The following is an 18,318-nucleotide window of genomic DNA, read 5'->3' as shown; positions in this document are numbered from 1 at the left end:
GACTGAGTCCAGTACAACTACATGGTGCCCGGCTACCACCACTGACTGCTCTGACAGGGATCATAATAGAGGGTCCCAGACAGAGCTGGAGAAAAACGTAGAACAAAATTCTAACTCAAAAAAATAAAAAGACCAAACTTACTGGTCTGACAGAGACTGGAGAAACCCTTAGAGAATGCCCCTCGGGCACCCTTTCAGCTCAGTAATGAGGTCGCTCCTGAGGTTCACCTTTCAGGCAAAGATTAAACAGACCCATTGAACAAAACAAGGCTAAAGGGCCACACCAGCCCTGAGGCAGGGGCAGGAAGGCAGGAGGGAACAAGAAAGCTGGTAATAGGGTTGAGAAGGGAGAGTGTTGACATGTCATGGGGTTGTTAACCAATGTCATAGAATAGTGTGTGTTCTAACTGTTTGATGAGAAACTGGTTTGTTCTATAGATCTTCATCTAAAGTAGAGTGAATAAATAAATCTATCGTGCTATATAGATTATTTTTCAAGAACACCCAGCTCTTAGATCTCCTGTAGTCAGTCAGCTGAAATTGAGGTCCCAGTGCCAAAATGATGAGTTCCCTCTGTACCCTCCAGGGCTTTGCCTTGCTGAAGAGCAATCAGGACTATTTGAATTCGTATGGTAGTTGGATAGCAGATCAGTAAGAAATCAAACTCCCTTTGTTTCCACCCTGGAGGTCTTAGAACTGGTCAAGAACATCGTGGCTGATGACCGAGTCCAGTTACACGTGTTAAGTGCTTTTGACCCCGAGCCCGTCAGCCCCTCTGACAACCAGGCCTTGGGCTACCAGCTGCTTCGCCATACCATACACTCTGTCTTCCCAGAAGTCAGTATTGTCGCCCCAGGTATGACTTCATCAGCTGTGGTTGCGGGGAGGTGGGGGGGAGGGTTGGAATTGTTTCCTATCTCGTGTCTGCTGCTCTACCCCCATGCCAGCTGTTTAGCCTGGAAACAGCTGGCTACTTCCCCTGCTGATGGGACTGGAATGGTATTTTCCCCTCAGAGTGGAAGTGAGAAAGCAAACAGGAAAGAGCAGAAACAATAAATTAGGTCAGTCAAGCCTGGGTCCTTGCTTAACTTAGGCCGGCCACTCTGACTTGGAGGTGAGGATAGGCCTAGACTCCCCCCTCCTCTGTAGGAGCCACAGAGGGAACCAAGTTCCTCCCAGATTCTGGGTCTGATCCATTCTAGGGTAACAGCTCAACAGCAGGGTTCAGAATTCTCAGCCCGTAAAAGTCTGAAGGGCCCATACCATTGGCATTAACCCCATCCACCGTTCCCAACCAAAACCAAAGCCAGCAGCTCTGCTTCTAAGCACTTTCCCAAGTCTTCTAGCATACCATCCAAATCTAGGTGGTGTAAACAGTAGTTCATGAATTTAAGAGTGGAAAAGGGTCACCTAGGGAGCTTGCTAAAATGTAGATTTTCTGGACCCACTCCCAAAGATTTTAGTTAACCAGATCTGGGAGGGGGCCCTGGAATCTGCTCTTTTAACATATGCCCAGGGGATTCTTGAGGAAATAATGGCTGACCACAGCTTGAGAATCTCTGATCCGCAGTGTGAGGATGACATGCTCTAATGTTAAGGTCTATCGTCCTTAATCTAGGTTCAATCACAGATTTCCCCAAACATTTGCTGAGCTCACACTTAGGACCTGTTCTGGCCAGGCATGGGCCCCTAAGGCACTTACAGTGAAAATTTTCATCCACAGATTCAGGTGTATAAAAAGTAGCTTTTTTTTTTTTTTTTAATCAATTTAAATCTAACTATAAGCCCCCACTCCTTCGGAAATTCCATCTGAAACATTATTGAGGCCTCCAAGCACACCTTGAATTAGGTCCTCAGAGTCTGATCAGCTACATAGTATCAGAGTCTCTCAGTCAGTGGTCACCAGTCCTCGTGGTTATCTCTGAGACATCCATGTCCTAGCCAAAGGTCGCTTCAGGTTAGAGGTTTCCCAACCCCCTGGTCTGGTTGAGGAATGGGTCTTTCACTCTAGACCTAAGAGTCACACATTCCCTCTAAGGTCCTCTCCTTGAGGTCCTCCTTCAGAGCAGGGCCTGAGTCTCCACCATCCAAAGACCCTGCCCGTCACTGTCCCCAGATTTTCGTCTCTTGGCCCTCAAAGGTTCCCTATCCCATCCCCTCCCTTCTGGGACACTTTCCATAATCCCACCAACAGGGTTAGGCTTTTACATAAAAAAGTTAGGCAGAAATTGACAGGCAGAAATCCCCCAAAGCAAGGAATTGTGAAAGCCTGTCTACCTATTTGAAACCAGGAAAGGGAAGTAGAAAGAAACACAAATTCCCATCTCAAACCATCCACCACACTTGAGCTGATGTTCCAGGATACCTTTTCCCACAGAACACTGCTATTAGGGACAAGTCCCAACCCTAGCTGGGGTGAGGTCACCTGCTACCACGTTTGAGAGCAAAAAACTGGAGAGAGTATCCTGGAATTTCCAAACCTGAGGTTTGACTCTAGGAAGAGAAGGTCATCCTTCAAAGGAAGAGATTAACAGGAAATTATGTTCTACTTCAAAAGGATTGCATTTTACAGCAGTAAAGTTCCCCCCAAGGCGCTCTGGTGGCGCAATCATTAAGTACTTGCCTGCTAACTGAGAGGTCAGCAGTTTGAATCCACCAGTTGGTTCGTGGGAGAAAAGACCTAATGATCTGCTCCCATAAAGATTGCAGCCTAGGAAACTGTATGGGGCAGCTCTACTCTGTCCTGTAGAGTCATCTATTGAGTCTGTGAATCTGAATGACTCAAGGCACACAATGACAACAAAGTTCCCCCAGAGAGTATTTACCTCTGACCCAGGGTTATAGAGACTAAGGATCAAGCAATAAAGAAGTGATATCTGCTTAAAACCAAACAGTAGTTTGGCTTAACCGGTAAAAAAATGCGTGCCATAAGCATTATGCTCTTTTAAGAATTATCTACGTGGGCTCAAGGAGTCCTGGTTGCACAGTGGTTAAGTGCCTGGCTGCTACCAAGCCACTCCTCGGGAGAAGGATGTGGCAGTCTACCTCTATAAACACAGCCTTGGAAACTCTCTGGGCCAGCTCTGCTGTGTCCTAGAGGTTCTCTGTTGGCTTTGGTTTTTGTTTGTTTGATTGGTTTTTTTGGTGGTATCGAATTGACAACAGCAACTCAAAAGATTAGACAGAAACCTTTGGAGGCAACGAGTGTATATTAATTAAGGAGGGACAACTCAGAAAAGGAGGATGAGAATGGTTGTACAACTCCAAGAATGTAATCAATGTCGCTGAATTGTATAGGTAGAAACTATTGAATTGCTGTGTTTTGCTGTGTATGTCCTCAATAACAACAAAATAATTAAACTATATATAAAAAAAAAAAAAAAAGAAGTGATAGCTAGACCTTCGTTTCTAAAATAGCAAATGCCCCTGGCTATGGGTGTGAAAATGAAGATAACCACCCTGGTCATCATGGAGAGAAAGAATCGAGTTTTGAACCATTCAAAGGATAATCTCACTGATGCCCTAGAGGGGCAATTCCATGTTCCTGGTGCTGTACTAAGGTTTTGAGAGTCAGTAGCCACAGACCTCCCAAGGGACCAGGCACTGCTGTGTAGTACCCAGGCACACTAATTTTCCAGCCAGCCCACCTCTGGCCACTTCCTTGGCTTGGTTGCTCACATAAAGCCCCATTCTTCTTAATCGTCCCTTTCTAGGTACTTGTATTGGCAACACAGACAGTAGACACTATAAGAACCTTTCCAATGGCATCTACCGATTCAACCCATTCTACCTCCGACCTCAGGACTTCACTGGGTGAGTGAAACAGATTTAAGCAGCAGGAGGGAAGAGAGAAGACACAAGTGACCTGTCTATTTCTCACCCCATTCTCCTGACAGTCCACAGAATGGGAAAGACTGTGGTTTGCACAGACTGAAATGGAGTCATTGTAGAACCTGGCTGGCCAACTGTCCTCATTGCCATAGTCTTGACATTTCCTCGAACTTGTGGTAATTGGCCCCTACTTTTCAGGGGTGAGAACCTGGTGGAATTATGGCCCTTGGGTGCTAATCCCAGCTCATGCTCCCTTTGGGAGCACCTTAACCCCTTGGACCTCATCTACAGAATGGGGAGACTCAGAGCTCTTACGACTCAGTGAAATGTAGGCACCCATGAAGTCAGAGGTGGGCATATGCTTTAAATTTTCAGGAAGAAGCACACTATGGAAATCCAAAGCATAACCTCTGTGTGTGAATTACTGTTTTGTTTTGTGGGTTCTTTGGAGTTCAGTTCTGGGGTGGTGCAAACAGTTAAAGGTGTCCTGGTGGTGCAGTGGTTAAGCATTTGGCTGCTAACCAAAAGGCTGGCAGCTCAAAACCACCAGCTGTTCCATGGGAGAAAGAAATGGCGGTGTGTTTCCATAAAGATTACAAAACCCTATGGGGCAATTCTGCTCTGTCCTGTAGGGTCACTATGAGTCGGAATCAGCTTGACAGCAGTGGGTTTGTTTTTTTGTTTTTTGGTTGCAAACAGTTAACTTATTTGGCTACTAACCAAAAGGTTGGAGGTTTGAGTCTAGCCAGAGATGCCCCAGAAGAAAGGCCTGGCAATCTACCTTTGAAGAATCAGCCCTTGAAAATCCTATGGAGCACAGTTCTACTGTGGCACACATGTGGCAGCCCTGAGTTGGAATCGACTCCACGATAACTGGGTTTTTTTTCCATTGAATTTTTAATTCCAAGGTGGGGAGTGACTTCCATTTCCCTCTCTGCTTCTTATCACATCCAGACCTATTTTCCTCACGCTGAATCAGTTGCCAACAGAAGGAAAAATCTAAATATGAGCTTAAGAACAGCTATCGTGTTTTGTTTTTTAAGGAGGGCAGGTGATTACTCTTAATTTCCTTTCATCTTTGAGATTACATGTATGGTTTGGTAGTTGTTTGTTTTGTTTTCTTAAGTTGTGGGAAGGCCAGTTGGTGGGCATGAGATCTGACAGTAATGTTCCTAAGTGAAGCAGAGCATCAGATGGGTACTCTGGGCAGTTGCCCTCCCAACCCTCTCATACCCCAGTAAGTTGGGGGGATGGGAGGCTGGCTGAGAGTTAAGTCTAGCTAGGGACCCTGGCCTAAGAGAAGGAGAATTAGGAAGATCGACCTCCCAGAGGAGAAATTACCAAATGGGTTCTAGCATGGGAGATGATTTTGAACTCCCTGGAGGTTATCCATTATCTACCCTGCTTTTTTTTGGCCACGAGCATGGATCCTTGAGGGAAGACCAACATGTCTTACAAGTAGCCTCCCCCACCTGTCACCTTCCTACACCTGGAGGGTCAGAGGTCTGTGGCTTTGGGGGGTTACCGGAGAGGGGGTGGGGAGGTGAAGAGGGAGTGTTCTTTAACAACACTTGTACTATAGCAATTGGTTCTCTCCTCTCCTCCCTAAAATGCATCATCTCTCATTCCTTTAGCATCCATGGACTCAACGAGAAAATCTCAGTCCAAGCCTATGAGACCCATGTGAAATTCATCTTTGAGTTGATCCAGAATGCGGACACAGTCCGGGTTTCTGTTCCTCACGTGCACGAACTGTGAGGTTGGGGTGCAGCTAAGTTGGAGTGCCCAGGACTAGGCCAAGGGAAAAAGCCAATCTTGATGAGATTTCTGGCCAAAACTACATTATAATGCATTGCTCACCTGCCTTGCTCACTCCTAGACTCACCCAGTAACGTGGCTGGGGGTAAGGGCTGGCCAGCAGAAATCTGGCCTCTCCCTTCCTCCTGGAATGTCCATCCTTCAACTGCCTGGCTTTTTACTGTCTTGCCTGTCTTAGAACTCTCTGGCTCGTCTCTTTAATGCTGGTTATGTAGCTGCTCCGCCCTCCAGGCCTGATTTAGCAAATGAAGATTTGAAAAATCTCAACCAGAGTTTACCTGTGAAAGTGTTTAATTTAAGGTACTCTTGCTGGGCTGCCTCCTCCAGGGCTTATATATTTCTCTGTGCTGTAACTTCCTTTCTACCTTTTTCCTCCTGTCCTTTAAAGTTCCTGGGTGGCACAAGCAGTTATAAACCTAAAGGTTAGTGGTTTGAACCCACCCAGTAGTGCCACAGAAGAAAGGCCTGGTGATATGTTTCCATAAAGGTTATAGTTAAATATATGCAAAACCAACAGCCAACATTATAGTCAACAGAGGAAGGCTAAGAGCCTTCCCTTTGAGAACAGGAATGAGACAAGGTTGCCCATTATCACCACTCGTATTCAATATTTTACTGGAACTCCTACCCAGAGCAATAAGACAAGAAAGACAAATAAAAGGTATCCAAATCGGAAAAGAAGTAGAACTTTCTCTATTTGCAGGTGACATGATCCTATACGTCGTAGAAGACCCTAAAGATTCCATTAGAAAACTGCTGGAACTAATGGAAGAATATAGCAATGTTGCTAGATCAACAAAGCTCAGTTGGGTTCCTCTACACTAACAAAGACTAGTCTGAAGAAGAAATTAAAGAAACAATGTCGTTAGGTGCCATCGAGTTCATTCCAACTCATTGCAACCCTGTGTACAACAAAACAAAACACTGCATGGTCCTGTGTCATCCTCACAGTTATTGCTATAATTTGAGCCCATTTTTGCAGCCACTGTGTCAATCCATCTCGTTGAGGGTCTTCCTCTTTTTTGCTGTCCCTCTACTTTACCAAGCATGATGTCCTTCTGCAGGGACTGGTCCCTCCTGATAACATGTCCAAAGTATGTAAGTTGAGGTCTCGCCATCCTTGCTTCCAAGGAGCACTCTGGCTGTACTTCTCATTCTTCTGGCAGTCCATGGTATATTCGATATTCTTCACCAACACCATAAGTCAAAGGCATCAATTCTATGGTCTTCCTTATTCATTCATTCCAGCTTTTGCACGCATATGAGCCAATTTAAAATACCATGACTTTGGTCAGGCAAACCTTAGTCCTCAAAGTGACATCTTGAAATAACTAGGAATAAACCTAACCAGGGACATAAAAGACTTATACAGTGAGAATTATATAACACTACTACACAAGAGGAAAAGAGACTTACAGAACTAGAAAGACACCCTGTACTCATGGATCAGAAGGCTTAATATAATGAAAATGTCAACGTTACCTAAAGTGATCTACAGATACAATGGAATCCTGATACAAATCCCAAAAACATTATTTACTGAAATGGAAAAACTAATGACCAACTTCATGTGGCAAGGAAAAAACCCAGAATAGCCAAAGCAATATTGAAGAAAAAGAACAAAGCAGGAGGCGTCATACTCCCTAATATGAAAATAAACTATATGGCCACTGTTGGAAACCCTGGTGGCATAGTGGTTAAGTGCTATGGCTGCTAACCAAAGGGTCGGCAGTTTGAATCCACCAGGCGCTCCTTGGAAACTCTATGGGGCAGTTCTACTCTGTCCTATAGGGTCGCTATGAGTCGGAATCGACTGAACGGCACTGGGTTTGGTTTTCGGTTTTATACGGCCACTGTAATCAAAACAGCCTGATACTGGTTCAGTGACAGACACGTAGACCAGTGAACTAGAATTGAGAACTCAGAGCTAAACCCAAATATCTGTGGACAACTGATTTTCAAAAAGGGGTCAGATCCATTCAATGGGGAACAAACAGTCTCTTTAATAAATGGTCCTGGCAAAACTGGATATCCGTCTGCAGAAAAGTGAAACAGGACCCATACCTCACAGCATACACAAAAACTAATCTAAAATGGATCAAAGATCTAAGCATTAAACCTAAAACCATAAAATTCCTGGGAGAAAACTATGGGATCTAATCTTTTGTAAAAATAGGTTAACAAACATTGCAACAAAGGCACAAATAGAAAGCAAAATAGATAAATGAGACCTCATAAAAATTAATAACCTATGCTCATGAAAAGACTTTATTAAAAGAGTAAATAGGCAACCTACAGACTGGGAAAAAATCCTCAGAAACGATATACCCAATGAGGGTCCAATCTCTAAAATCTGTGGAAAACTGCAACAACTCAACAACAAAAAGACAAACAGCCCAGTCACAGAATAGGCAAGGACATGAACAGAACCTTCACCAAAGAGCACATCCAAGCAGCCAACAAACATATGAAAAGATGTTCGCGATCATTATCCATTAATCCATTAGAGAGATTCAAATCAAAACTACAATGAGATACAATCTTACCTCAGCTAAAATGGCACTGATTAAAAAAAAAATAATAATAATAACAAATGTTGGCGAGGATGTGGGGAGATTGGAACCCTTATCCATTACTGATGGGGCTATAAAGTGGTACAACCACTCTGGAAAATGGCATGGCTCTTTCTCAAAATACTGGAAATAACTACTTTATGATCCAGCAATCCCATTCCTAGGCATATACCTTAACACACTGCCATTAAGTCAATTCTGACTTGTAATGACCCTATAGGACAGAGTAGAACTGCCCCATAGGGTTTCCAGGGCTGTAAATCTTTACAGAAGCAAACTGCCACATCTTTCTCCTGTAGAATGGCTGGTGGGTTCAAACCACAGACCTTTCGGTTAGCAGCTGAGCACTTTTATCCACTGCACCACCAGGGCTGTCTGGTATATACCCGAAAGACCTAAAAATAATGACACGAACAGACATATGCACACTTATGTTCATTGCTGCTTTATTCACAATAGCAAATAAATGGAAACAACCGAAGTGCCTACCAACGGGAACGGATAAATAGATTGTGGTACATACGTACAGTGGAATCCTGCGCAACCATAAAGAACAATGATGAGTCCCCGAAACAGAACATGGATGGACCTGGAGGGCATAATGCTCAGTGAAGTAAGTCAAGCATATAAGGACAAATATAGTGTGATCCCTCTTTTAGAAGAAGACAAGAACAGATGAATAGAGATGTTCACTGGTGGTTACCAGGGAAAGGAGCGGGGAGGGGAAAGTAGGCTTTAGACCATGAAGACTTTTTATTTATGGAGATGGGAGAAGTGGCCCGGGATGTGGATATAGTGAGCACAACACAACCAAAGTAATGACGAGTGTTTGAGCACATATGGATGGGTATAGACACAATTAAAGAGAACGTGGACAAATGTGATAAATGTAACTAATGTCAGTGACCAATTTGTGTGGAAAATGTCAGATGGGAACCTAACTTGCTGTGTGAACTTTCACCAAAAACTCAATAAAATAAAAAAAGTTACAGCCAAGAAAACCCTTTGGAGCAGTTCTGCTTCGTAATACATGGGGTCACCATGAGTCAGAATCATCTCAACAGCAGTGGGTTTTTTTTTTTTTTTTAATTCTATAGCTGTTTCTTTATTGCTTCTCTCCTGCCCCTGCATCCCTTTTCCTACCCTCCAATTTATTTATCCTACCTCTGGAGCAGGAATTAAATTGATTTTACTGTAATTGCCACAACAATTGGTCAAACAAAATGATCTCTGTAGCACCAACTGGTCACTAAGGGGTGAAACTGAGGCAAGGGGCTTTGAGGAACCCCAAACACCTGGTTCTGGAAGCCGAAGGCTGGAGAAGAGGGCCTCTGTCCTTGGGCTGCTCCCCAGGGCTCCCTGGGCTTTGACCCCTCCCCAGCCCTATTCCTGTCACCTGCTGCTGCTCTCTCACCCCAAGAGGCACTAATCTGTGGAAACATTTCCCTGGCACTTCCTATGGGCTGAGCTCCTGAGGGATGAACTCCTCTCGGTGGAGCCCAGGACCAGCAGGGCCCTGGCCCAGGCATCCGTGTCCTGGTTCAGACTGATCAAAGAGTGGGGGGGAGGGGAAGGAGGAAAGGGAAACTGGTTTGAGGGTCTCAGCCCTGGCTCTCGAGGGTGGGGGAGAGGCAAGCCGTCCTCCCTTACTTAGGGAACGCTGGAGCGCCTGTCTTTATCCTCTAGAATCTAACCTTGAGCACAGTTGAGTCTGCGCAGTAGCTGCCAGGTGGGGGACATGGGAAGACAGCATTTCTTGGCTGAAGGCTGGGAGCTGTGCTTTCTGGATCACGAGGGAGTTGGGTTACAGAGGGAGACACAGAGCGGGCTGGGACTTAAGAGACTCCCTCTTTATTTCCTCAGCAGACAAGGACCTTCCATGCCTTCCTCCTTTCCCCTCTCCTCACACTTCCCCTGCTCCCCAATTCCTCGCCTACCCCCTGTGGATGTGAGCTGCTCCCGGGAGCACAGGCTTAATGGAAAGAGTTAGAAACAGTGTGGAGATTATTCAAGCTTTTTTTGCTACCGCCCCAAGATTCTCATTCCTTCCCTCACCCTCTCTCTTTTGGCTCCTTCAGTACTTACTCAGCCTTTGTTAGAGGGTGAGCAAAAGAACAAAAATAATCCCTCACACTTGTACAGAGCTGGACAAAGTGCTTTTATACACCTTACCTTACCAGAGCCCCGCAAGGACACCTTGAGGAGGGCATCTTAAAGCTGAAGAATTGGGCCTCAAAGAGGTTACACAGTGGGCTGAGGGCAGTCACCTGGCCCCAAACTCACTGTTATTCTATGATCCTAAGTTACCAGGAGGATCTACTTCGCATCAATTATCATATTTAATCCTCACCAAAATTCTTAAGTATTATTGCCCCTGTTTTACAGATAAGGCAGCTGAGACTCAGATGTTAAGTGACTTGTCTAAAGTCATGCAGCTGTAAAGAGCACAGTCTGTCTAACTCTAAAGACTGTGCTAGTAATACTCAGGAAGAAACGGAGGCTGGAGGAAGTCACTTACAGTCAAATGCAGGTCAAAAATCCCCACGTCCAGCACTTTTTCAATTGCACCATGCTGCCTGCCACAAGAGCCTGTGGTATGTGGCTTGTTCATCCTGACCCAGGGGATCTCAAGGACAGAGTTGCTCTGCTGGTGGATCTCATTCTTAGCATGGGCTCTCTGTGTTCCCCTGGGTGTCCTCTCCCTATTCACACCTCTCCATCTGCCAGCATTTCTCACCACCTCCATCCCCAGTCCGTGGGTTCAGCTCCTCTCCTTTCTTCTCTGAGTTTGGGACAGCCAGGTCTCTAATGGCCCGTGGAGTGACAGGAAGAAGGATAAGCTGGGGACTCTTCCGCATCCCATCTCACCACCCTCCTCCTGCCCCAGACAGGACAGTCTGCCAAGCCCACCGAGTGGGAACTGTTGCAAAGCCTGGCTCTGAGAACACAGACATTCCAGCCCTGCAGTCCCTGAGGGCTTCTGGAGAGAGTGGCTCAAACTACCAGCCTGGCCAGGACAACGCGAGCCCCAGGGATCTGGGCAGGATGGGGTAATGAATCCAGGACTTTCCTCACCCCACCCTTTTCCATGTAAACCAGTTGCCATCATTATCGATTCTGACTCATGATGACCCCATGTAAGAGTAAAACTATGCTCCATAGGGTTTTCAATGGCTGATTTTTCAGATCACCAGCCCTTTCTTCTGAAGCACCTGTGGGTAGACTCAAATCTCCACCTTTAGGTTGCAGCCCAGCGTGTTAACCCCCCTTGAACTCCACCTTCATCCATCTACCACTCCCTAAACCCACCTTGCGGGAACTGGGGCAGGTAATCACAAGTACATGCTACACCCCCACTCCCAATCAGGGACTTATCTCAAACTTGTTACTTACACCTCACTCATTCAAAAGCAAAGAGAATGGGAAAGAAAAGGGATAAAGTTTGGCCGGAGTCCCTTGTGATTTTGACCTGGGTTGCTAAGCGTCTGTCCCGTTCTGGACCTAATACTCTTTTCTTTGGGAGGAGGTCATAGGAGGAGACAAAGTTCCTACTCAAGAGCAGAACATTTTATTAAAATGTTTTGAAAGTTTAAATTTAATTAAATATTTTTATAAAAATGAAACTATGCGATTGTAGTATTCAACACCCATCTGGTTGTCGATGAAAAGAATCAGTATCATGTTTCATGTATGTTACATCTAGACCTACAAACATAAAAATTTGAGATCAATATAAATGATTTGATACTACAAAATGTTCCTCAGCCACCATGTTCAGCTGTTACAAATTCTACACTAATATGTGACCAGAAATTGGAACTCAAAGAGAAGCAAGAAAATGGGACATTCAGCACTACTGGGGAATCATCTGTCATGCAAGAACCTAATACAGCAATGCTATCTGCGAGGAAGGATTTGACAAGTTCATTTTCTTTTCTCATACCTAAGTGCTGCCACGGCTGGATTCTTCTCTGCCCTCCAAAGCCATATCTGTCTCCAAAGTTCACAGTGATACAATCCACAAACCTTCAGGGTATTCAGTCACAATTTAGTTTATTTCCTCTGAGGACATAGGGCAAGAGATAAAGAGAAGTGTTCCCCTGGGACCTGAACTTTATTAGTTTCAGGAATGTGTGTTTAGGGTTACTGGTTGCTCTGTGCCAGCACTGAGCTCTGCATCCCAAGTACCAGTGTGTTTAATAGATTTGGTTATTTTGTGGTGGTAATATATAGTGCCTTCTAAAGTATGGAGCCCAGGGCAGGCATCTCTGTGGCCCAAGTCTAAGAAATGAGGTCTTATTTTATATACCCTATGGTGGATGATCTGGGATTCAAGAAGGCCTCTGTGGTGAAAAGGTCATGATTAAGCTAAGACTTCAAGGTTAAATAAGAGTTAGCCACCCAAGAGTTGGGGGAAAGTTGTGCTGGACAGAGAGAAGAGTGTGTGCGAAGACTCTGAGGCAAAAGAAAGCATTATACCTTCAGGACTGGGAGAGGAGACTGACTTAGGCCTTGTTAGCCAGGATAGAGATTTTGAACTTTGACTTAAGGACAAAGGGAAAGAGAATAATTAAGAGATGGGTTTTTCTTTTCTTCCTTTCTTCCTTCCTTCCTTCTTTCTTTCCTTTTGTGAGAGTTCCAAAATTCAGACACTTGACTCATATCAGAATAAGCTGCCCAGGTCTGAGCCCCAATTCCATCTTAGCTTTTGCTTATTTTTCCTGCAACTGTCAAACCCTTAGACAGACTTAAGTACATAACAATGGAAACATTTTTTCTCTGTGGTTAAACTAAAGATATGGAAAGAATGTTCCTATGGGAGGGTCTTGACACAAGACCCTTATCGAAAATTCCCTCTGCAGCCCAGTCCAAATAGCCCACATTCCTGTTTCCAGCCAATCGCTCTAAAGCCCCCACTTTGACTTGTCCCACCTCCTGCTTCTCTGATCTTATAACTTCCAATCAGAATGTTGTACCTTTAGTTCTTGATTTTACCCCATAAATATGCCTCTGTGATTCCACCTCTGTAGCTTTGGTGTGTTTTGTTTCTGTTTAGGAGATAAGATGTTTCCCTGGTTCGAACCTTCATCTCTTTACCTTCAACAGTGCTCTTACTCACTGACACCTTCCTTCCTTCTTCCTTTCCTGTTTCCTTCTCCCCTCCTTCTTTCTTTCCATCCTTCCTCCCTTCCTTCCTTTCTTTCCTTCTTTCTGATATGGAGACCCTAAAAATTAGTTTGAGGTATCTGATCTGAGTAAGAAAAGCTAAAGCAGGGTCCAGTTTTGGAATTCACCCTGTGTAGAAAATTTGTAGAGCCAGAGAGCTAAACTGGTTAGGGCAATGCTGTCTGTTAATCGAATATCTAAGAGAATGTGGCTTTTTTCTTGTAACAAAACCAAGGAGCTTTTATGTAACTGTGATGACTCTGCGAACTCTTTATGGTAACTAATCAACAATGCACCCATATCACGAAGTAGAAGCTATCTTATGTCACCAAGCACCAATCAGAATTCTATTAGTTTGTTTCCAAAGGAGCCTTAACCCAAATAGCTCATCTCTATGGTTTATTCCCAAGGAGTCTTAAAATAAAACGTAAATGCCACCAATCAATTTAATGTCACTAAGTGGGTAACTAGTCAACAAAGTTCTGTAAACCAATCATTATTAAGGTCCCGTTTTGTTATCCCACCTTTGACAATGGTGTATCTTCGCTTCCTTCTGTAACACTATATTTGAAACTCCCTGTGATTCAGTGGATTCTGCTAATCTCTTGTGCCTGGTGCAAACTAGCAGAACTCCTCATTGCAGTGATGGTCTTTGTCTTGGCTGAATAAAAATCTCTTTTAATTAAATTTGAGTCTGGGATCTTTTCCCCCTATGACATTTCTAACACTTCCAAAAAAAAAAAAAACCTATTACCTTCGAGGCGATTCCGACTCATGACGGCCCTATAGGACAGAATAGAACTGTTTCATAGGGTTTCCAATGAGTGGCTGATGGATTTGAACGGCCAACCTTTTGGTTAGTAGCCAAACTCTTAACTACTGTGCCACCAGGGCTCTGTCTAACACTTTTATGGTGTTTATGATATACCAGCCACATTGATTTATATATATTAACTTGTTTAATCCTAATAATTACCCTATAAAGTAGGCTGTTGCAATATTGTTAGGTGCCGTCGAGTCAGTTCCAACTCATAGCGACCCTGTGCACAACAGAACAAAACATTGCCCGGTCCTGCACCATCCTTACAATCGCTGTTATGCTTGAGCTCATTGTTCCAGCCACTGTGTCAATCCACCTCGTTGAGGGTCTTCCTCTTTTCTGCTGACCCTGTACTCTGCCAAGCCTGATGTCCTTCTCCAGGGACTGATCCCTCCTGACAACATGTCCAAAGTATGTAAGACGCAGTCTTGCCATCCTTGCCTCTAAGGAGCATTCTGGCCGCATTTCTTCCAAGACAGATTTATTCGTTCTTTTGGCAGTCCATGGTATATTCAATATTCTTTGTCAATATCACAATTCAAAGGTGTCAACTCTTCTTCGGTCTTTCTTATTCATTGTCCAGCTTTCACATGCATATGATGTGATTGGAAATACCATGGCTTGGGTCAGGCGCACCTTAGTCTTCAGGGTGACATCTTTGCTCTTCCACACTTTGAAGAGGTCCTTTGCAGCAGATTTACCCAATGCAATGTGTCTTTTTATTTCTTGACTGCTGCTTCCATGGCTGTTGATCGTGGATCCAACTAAAATGAAATCCTTGACAACTTCAGCCTTTTCTCTGTTTATCGTGATGTTGCTCATTGGTCCAGTTGTGAGGATTTTTGTTTTCTTTATGTTGAGGCATAATCCATACTGAAGGCTGTGGTCTTTGATCTTCATTAGTAAGTGCTTCAAGTCCTCTTCACTTTCAGCAAGCAAGGTTGTGTTATCTGCATAACGCAGGTTGTTAATGAGTCTTCCTCCAATCCTGATGCCCCATTCTTCTTCATATAGTCCAGCTTCTCAGATTATTTGCTCAGCATACAGATTAAATAGGTATAGTGAAAGAATACAACCCTGACACACACCTTTCCTGACTTTAAACCAATCAGTATCCCCTTGTTCCGTCCGAACAACTGCCTCTTGATCTATGTAAATGTTCCTCATGAGCACAATTAAGTGTTCTGGAATTCCCATTCTTTGCAATGTTATCCATAGTTTGTTATGATGCACACAGGCGAATGCCTTTGCATAGTCAATAAAACACAGGTAAACATCCTTCTGCTATTCTCTGCTTTCAGCCAGGATCCATCTGACATCAGCAATGATATCCTTGGTTCCACGTCCTCTTCGGAAACTGGCCTGAATTTCTGGCAGTTCCCTGTCAACATACTGCTGCAGCCGTTTTTGAATGATCTTCAGCAAAATTTTGCTTGCGTGTGATATTAATGATATTGTTCTATAATTTCCACATTCGGTTGGTTCACCTTTCTTGGGAATAGGCATAAATATGGATCTCTTCCAGTCAGTTGGCCAGGAAGTTGTCTTCCATATTTCTTGGCATAGGAAGAAGAACCTGGCGGTCTACTTCTGAAAAGCATTAGCCAGTGAAAACCTTATGAATAGCAGCGGAACATTGTTGCAACATAACAAGTGAAAAACAATGGGGTCAGTGGATTGAGAAAGGTAGGTGGATTAAAAGGTATTTAGGAGATGGTACTTGGTGACTGATGGGTGGTAAGGAGGTGGAGATGTAGAGGGAGGAGTCAAGGATGACTCTTATGTGGTTAACTTGATCAAATTGGAGGGTGACTCCATTTACCGAAATGGAAGAAGGAGCAGATGTCTAGGAGATGATGAACTCCATTTTGGATATAACATGTTGGAGGTGCTGAGACATCCAAGTCTGGGGCTCAGAAGAAAGGTCTAAGATTACGATATCTGGGAGTCATCAACACGGTACCATAATTGACACTATGAGAGACTATGAGACCTAATTTCTAAGAGTCTGATAGAGGGATAAGAATCAAATTTGTAAGTATGAATTAGAAAGTGTCAACCAACATCACGAAAATTTTAAAACACTTCAAATTTTTAAGTATAAAGTATCTGTGCTCAAGAACCTTGTAATCTAGGTGAGAAAACAAAACCAGCACAAAACAATAAGTCAATATAAAAGAAGTCTTAAATTCTGTAACATATCGTCAAAATCTTTTGTGATGTCAACACTGCCTACCATTCCGTCTTTCACCCTACACTTCTCTATCTACATCCAGCCACCTATTGAATAACCCGCAGTTCCCTCCTTTGCCTGCCTGCCATTTCACTCTGATCCCTGTAACTGCAATAATTTCTCTCCTGCAAAACCCACATTAAAAAAAAAAAAAAAACCCTGTTGCCGTCGGGTCGATTCCGACTCATACCCTATAGGACAGAGTAGAACTTCCCTATAGAGTTTCCAAGGAGCACCTGGTAGGTTTGAACTGCTGACCTTTTGGTCTTAACCACTACACCACCAGGGGTTCCTTAAAAAAACCCACATAGTAAGATTCAATTGAAGCATCTCCATGTCTTTGAAGACGTCTTGAACCTTCCCAAAGCTCAGTGTCTTCTCTTATGACAAAGGTATATTTTTTGTGTGCTTGTTTTTATAATTTATTTGTTGTTGTCGAGAATATACACAATAGAACATATACCAATTCAGCAGTTTCTACATGTACAATTACATTCTTCAAGTTGTGCAACCATTCTCACCAACTTTTTCCAAGTTGTTCCTCCTCCATTAACATAATCTCACTGCCCCCTAAATTTACTATCTTCTGAGTTGTTGTTATCAGTTAGATTGCATATAGATAGATCTAAAAAGAGCCCAATACTCAAGCCAGACGTACTTTACTAGTTAAGCTAAACTATTGTTGCTTTTAAGAAGAGTTCAGTGGATATTTTTGGTTTAATATTTAAAGATTATCTCACAGCAATATGGGGATCATTCAGCCTCCATAGCTCCCGGAAATCTGGATTCTATAAGAATTTGAAATTGTGTTCTGCATTTTACCTCTTTTGACCAGGATTCTTCTACAGAATTTTTTATTGAAATGTTCCGTAATGGTAGCTGAGCACCATCCAGTTCTTCTGGTCTCATGGTAAAGGAGGCAGTTGTTTATGGAGGCAATCAGCCATACCTAATATTTCCTTCTCCATCCAATTCCCGACTCCCTTCTTCCTGCATTGCTCCAGGTGAATACAGACCATTTGTTGTGCCTTAGGTGGCATGTTTGCAAGCTTTGTTGCAGGTATATTTTTGTTAAAGCCCTCCAGGAGGTTCTAATATGCAGCTGGGGTTGAAAACTACTAGGCTAGACCACTCTTCCCCAAACTGGTCAGATCATGGGAGTCACCTGGGCACTGATTAAAAGGGTGGACTTCCTGACCCCACACCAAAGCTTTGGAAACAGAATTTCCAGGAGAGATGCCTGGAAATCTATATTTTAAAAGAATGCCCACACGTGATTCCTATGATTAGGCCACTTTAGGAAACCCTGGACTAGGGGAATAATCAAAGGGCAATAAACACAGAGGGTAGTTTAAAACTAGATCATCTGGTTTGCAAGATACGATCTTGCATCCTGGCTCTCACAAGATAAAACTTGCTCATCTTTATCTTGTGACCTGTAGTGGGGATGCTGCCTTGCCTAGCTCCCCACCAGTATGCATGTGCCGGAGAGTGTCCATCTTTAACCCTTTCCACTTAGGAGTGCTGTCAAACTCTGTACTTTCCAGACCTCATCGTGAGGCCCAGAGAAAGCCAGAGATGTCGCCTAGCAAATGCCTAGTCCCTAGTTGTGCACTTTCTCTTTGGTGAGACTGAAATCTTAACGATCCTGCCATGTGCAGGAACATTCCAAGGGTTACAGTAGCACTAATCCTCCTAACATCTCTGAGAAAGGGGGTAGACGTGGCTCAGAGACATTAAGTAGCTTGCCCAAGATCACAGAGCTACCATGGATTCAAACCCAGGTCCTTATGATTACAAAGCTGTCACATATTTCCCTGTGCGTGCTGCATCTCAAAGATTACTTCTTTGTTTTATAGTTCACCGGACTATTTTGC

At 43.8% G+C, this 18,318-nt stretch overlaps 1 protein-coding gene across 7 annotated transcripts in view; it reads left to right on the top strand.

The window, feature by feature from the left end:
- The window catches only part of PM20D1 (peptidase M20 domain containing 1), a 30,749-nt gene extending 18,973 nt beyond the window's left edge, over positions 1–11,776 (top strand). For 4 of the 7 annotated variants that reach the window (XM_049858181.1, XM_049858180.1, XM_049858183.1 and 1 more), the window contains exons 11-13: positions 688–856; positions 3,714–3,813; positions 5,466–9,212. In XM_049858181.1, the coding sequence (XP_049714138.1) occupies positions 688–856; positions 3,714–3,813; positions 5,466–5,589 (393 nt within the window). In that variant the 3' untranslated portion in view covers positions 5,590–9,212. Of the gene's footprint in view, positions 1–687; positions 857–3,713; positions 3,814–4,785; positions 5,321–5,465; positions 9,213–11,109 lie in introns of those variants that run through there. The other 3 variants (XR_007513838.1, XM_049858184.1, XM_049858182.1) reach the window with 3 other exon arrangements.
- The last annotated feature ends 6,542 nt before the right edge of the window (positions 11,777–18,318 follow it).

This window comes from Elephas maximus, chromosome 18 (assembly GCF_024166365.1).
Source record: "Elephas maximus indicus isolate mEleMax1 chromosome 18, mEleMax1 primary haplotype, whole genome shotgun sequence".
NCBI lineage: Eukaryota > Metazoa > Chordata > Mammalia > Proboscidea > Elephantidae > Elephas > Elephas maximus.
This window is presented reverse-complemented; position numbering and strand designations above follow the sequence as displayed.